The sequence below is a fragment of the Sinocyclocheilus anshuiensis genome, unplaced genomic scaffold (genome assembly GCF_001515605.1).
Source record: "Sinocyclocheilus anshuiensis isolate Anshui unplaced genomic scaffold, SAMN03320099.WGS_v1.1 scaffold979, whole genome shotgun sequence".
In the NCBI taxonomy this organism is placed as follows: Eukaryota; Metazoa; Chordata; class Actinopteri; order Cypriniformes; family Cyprinidae; genus Sinocyclocheilus; species Sinocyclocheilus anshuiensis.
In genome coordinates, this window is record NW_015544223.1 from 1,013,823 (window position 1) to 1,017,904 (window position 4,082).

The 4,082-nt window shown below is 38.0% G+C and overlaps 1 protein-coding gene across 1 annotated transcript in view; it reads right to left on the bottom strand.

Moving 5' to 3' along the window:
- Nucleotides 1–573: 573 nt before the first annotated feature.
- Nucleotides 574–4,082, bottom strand: part of LOC107697258 (uncharacterized) — a 6,817-nt gene continuing 3,308 nt past the window's right edge. The window contains exons 5-8 of the mRNA XM_016497977.1: nt 3,017–3,111; nt 2,796–2,846; nt 1,463–1,832; nt 574–812 (exon numbers count right to left, since the gene is read on the bottom strand). Of these exons, the coding sequence (XP_016353463.1) occupies nt 574–812; nt 1,463–1,832; nt 2,796–2,846; nt 3,017–3,111 (755 nt within the window). The remainder of the gene's footprint in view (nt 813–1,462; nt 1,833–2,795; nt 2,847–3,016; nt 3,112–4,082) is intronic.

The following is a 4,082-nucleotide window of genomic DNA, read 5'->3' on the forward strand; positions in this document are numbered from 1 at the left end:
GGCTCATGTTCTTCTTTTTCTTACAGGAGAATTGGTTGGGATTATCTGTTAAATTAATCACTGAATTGAAAATTCTAGCTGTTTTTAGAAATGTCCTATAAGTACCTTGTACTAAAAAATATAAATAAATAATTTTGTCACACTAATTAAGAATCAAACGTGAATTATACTTGCTCTTTCATGAGAAGGACTTCTAATGTCTAATATAGTTTTCTATTATCTGCCTTCCCTCAAACTGTTACACTACTTGCCTCCTGAGCCTCTGCCTTCCTTCAGTCCTGCTTAAACCACTGATGTTCTAAAATCTGCTCTAACGTTGGTCTCTTGGTTTGCCTGACCAGACACTGCTCTATCAGATTGTGGAATTCTGTACAAGTTTTCAAAGAGGACAAAGCTGGTTAGTCATGTATGCTCTTTATGACAGCATAGCACGTGAATGCTGTCATGTATGAAAATAGCTTCTGAAAAACGCAGTATTTAGTACTGTATTCAATTTTTGAACAAAGACTGTATCCTGTATGTTACAATTTGCTCATTAGTACTGCAGATTTCCATTTTTAGGTGTTCTGTCTATCAGTTTTCCCTTTTATATTTAGTAGTTGAGAATACCCTGATATTGTGCCATGGCTTTATGTGTGTGCGTTTAACAGTGTTATTGTCATTATGTGATGTTGTCTCACCAGTGGAGAAATTTGGAATCAAAGGATCACGTGCTTTGGAGAGAAAAACACTTATGGGCTGGTCTCCGCTCACTATCTCCAAAAGCACCATAGCCAAAGACCAGACTGTTGATCCGACTGCCCATTCATAATCTGAAATAAAAGCAAGAGATTAACAGAGTTCTGTCATTTCATTTGCTAAAGTCTTGTGTGAGCCATTAGTCTACTTTGAGATAATATAATAGAAAATCTATAGAAACTATAATGCCACTCAATCACAGTATGCTAATGTGGGAAAAATAAGCTTTGGATCATGTACAATATCTGGCATATGCCATTAAAGGTCCCATATTGTCAAAACTGAAATTTCCTGGCTTTTTTCACGAATCGTTGTGACTTCCGTAAAAAGTTGACCTACACAGTCACCGCCTTCAGTCACCACCCCGAGCACCACCCACAGTCCCACTCTCCTTTTGCCAAACCCCCAGACAACATTGCGGAAACATGCCGAAAAGGTTAACTTTAACCACGAAACCAGATCGGCCGACCTGTAACGTTACACGTTATACTCAAAGGATGGACAATCTGACAGGATTGTTACTATGAGGTGGATCACATCTAACGTGTATAGTAAAGACATACTCACCGTGTCTATCTAGTCATGATGAAGATGTATATACATTTCAATTTCAGCAGGCAACTATTTTTACAGCTACATTATTGTTCCAGCCTTCTTAAGGACATCAAAACCTAAAATAAAACTCCAGATAGGTGTACAATATGTGACCTTTAAGTCAACTCACCTTTAGAGCAAGAGGTGTTAATACGCTCACTACAGCCAAAGTCTAGTAATTTGAGCTGCAGCGTCTCTGTGTTGACCAGCATGTTGTCCGTCTTGATGTCATTGTGGAAGATGCCCCGTTCAATGCAGTGTTTGGCTGCAAGCACCGCTTGCCGCATTAAGCCACGTGCCACGGATTCATCTAGGCGACTTCCATGGCGCATGGTAAATGCCAGCAAGGTCTCACACAGATGCAGATATTCCATAACTATGATGAACTGATGTGGTTGATCAAACCACTCGATTATTTGTACGATGTGGGGGCTTTTTGGAGGTGTGCACACCATCACATTCATAGCCACTTCTGACAGTAGAGGTTGTGTAGATCCAGGCTAGAGAAACAAATTTGACAAAGAGTTAGCTTTGAACTTTCACTTCCATGTGTAATATTTATATTGAGATACAGCAGAGTCTACAAGTCTGAGAACACTATTGAAAATGCTTCTGCTTTTTACTATTTATTCTTACTTTTTACTCACAGACTTTTGAACCCAAATGTGTATTGAATGTAGGGTGTGTTCACACTTGTAATGTTTGGTTCGATTAAAACTGGTGCGATTGCTCTGTTAGTGTGGTTCGTTTGAGTAAGTGTGAACGTTTCCATCCGAACCCTGGTGTGCACCAAACAAGCGGACCGAGACTGCTAAAAAGATGGGTCTCGGTCCGCTTCCAAACGAACTCTGGTGCGGTTCGAATGACATATGAACACAACACGGACCAAATACTTTTAAACGAACCAAAAACAGGAAGTAATGACGAGATGCGACGCTATGCGACATGATTTGACGACGCGGAATGAGTGGTGTATCCAAAACAAAATGAGCAGAGGGCAAATGTGGAGCAACGAGGAGGTAAAGAGGAGGTATGAGCTCTTCGTGAGTTCGCAGGTGGTGAAAATAAAATCAAAAGTACACGCAGCAATGAGCGCGCTTAGTCCAGCAGACAGCATTAGGTGTGTTCGACTTAAAGTGGCACTGAGCAGACCGATTGGTGAATGGGTACTGTGATGTCATACACAGATAGGTCTGCGCAGAGCCGCTTTAAGTCGAACACAGCTTTTGTTTGGGGTGTTCAGTGAGTTCCGTCGCGAAATATATATATCATTCAATCCGGCCAATAAGCTTGTGAATGTATCTTTAGGTTCGCTGTCAAAAATGCCAGTGTGAACGCTCAGTGGACCAGGACCAAATGTATCGTTTTCTTTTTTGGTCTGGATCAAAAGAACCAAGAGAACCGAACTACAAGTGTGAACGCACCCTAAATATATATATTAACATTTTGTCTTGCCAACTTACCACATTAATAAAAATGTTCCAGGGCTTCTTAGGTAGAAATTTGATAGCAACCTGCAAAAAGACAAATAGTTTTAAACATGTTTGATCAAAATAATCTGCAATGTCTATATGTTAAAATTTCACAAAAAAATAAAAAAAAAATATGGAACAGAAATGAGAACAAAACAAAGACAAAAATAAATGAAACAAAATGTTTAGTTAATAAAGCAAGAGTGGTTTACCTTCTGGCCATTAGATCTGCGAGTTGCCTCATACACAGTACCAAAGCCTCCCTGTCCCAACTTCACTCCCACATCATAACGGGAGGAAAATGATGCTGAAAAAAAAACATGCAAAAAGAACAGGTGAGCACTACTTTCTTTGATTATCTTACATGCACTCCAATTGCAGTGCTGCCAGAAGGCAGACAGAATAGTTATTCAAATAATGTGTCTCTTAAAAAATGTTTTACATGCATTAGGATTACAGCAAATTAGTTAAGAGCAGACAAAAAAGGCAATCAGGGAACCAGGAAAATAACACCTCGAAATACAAGGGAAAACATGACTCAAAACAACTAGATCCATTAGAATGCCACAGGCTTAATTTTGAATACTGAACAAGGAATTAGATACATGCCAAGAACAAAAATACTTACTAACTACCCTTACGAAAAAGAAGTTTATTCAAGTGTGCTATTAGTATACGTCTTTTAAACTAAAAAAAAGGAAAGTATACTTTCAGTCTACTTTTTATGTACTTCTCAGACATGGGCTTTATGTACTTCTCAGAAATATACTTAAAATTACATTTAAGTATACTTGACTTATACTTAAGAGAATCCGTGTTTTCATTGTTACGGTAGGGGGTGCTATTACACATCTTCTGCACAGAATTTCCCCCCCCAAAAAACACAAGTAAAGAAGAAACCGAAACAACAGATGCTTCCACGTGTAATCTAACACAATCAGACATAAAACAGCATCAAAACTGTGTAACGTTATGGACTAAAATGTAGACCAATGAAGAGGTAATAATGACTCTCAAGCTGTGGGGTGTTGATCGACTCCATCTACGTTTTGATTATCATTCTGAATCCAATTAATAGTCTTTTTTCAGCTTTTTGTTCAAAATGTTGTTTGTTTCTTTATCTTTTTAATTTATAAAACTTACGCCTAGTGTTTATAAAAAAAAGAATGCATGAAGCTAGAATAAAATGTTTTTGTTTACAAGCAGATACCCTGTTCTTTTGATGTTTTGTATGTTCAGATATTCATATAACAAAATATATACAAATTAATACCTAAA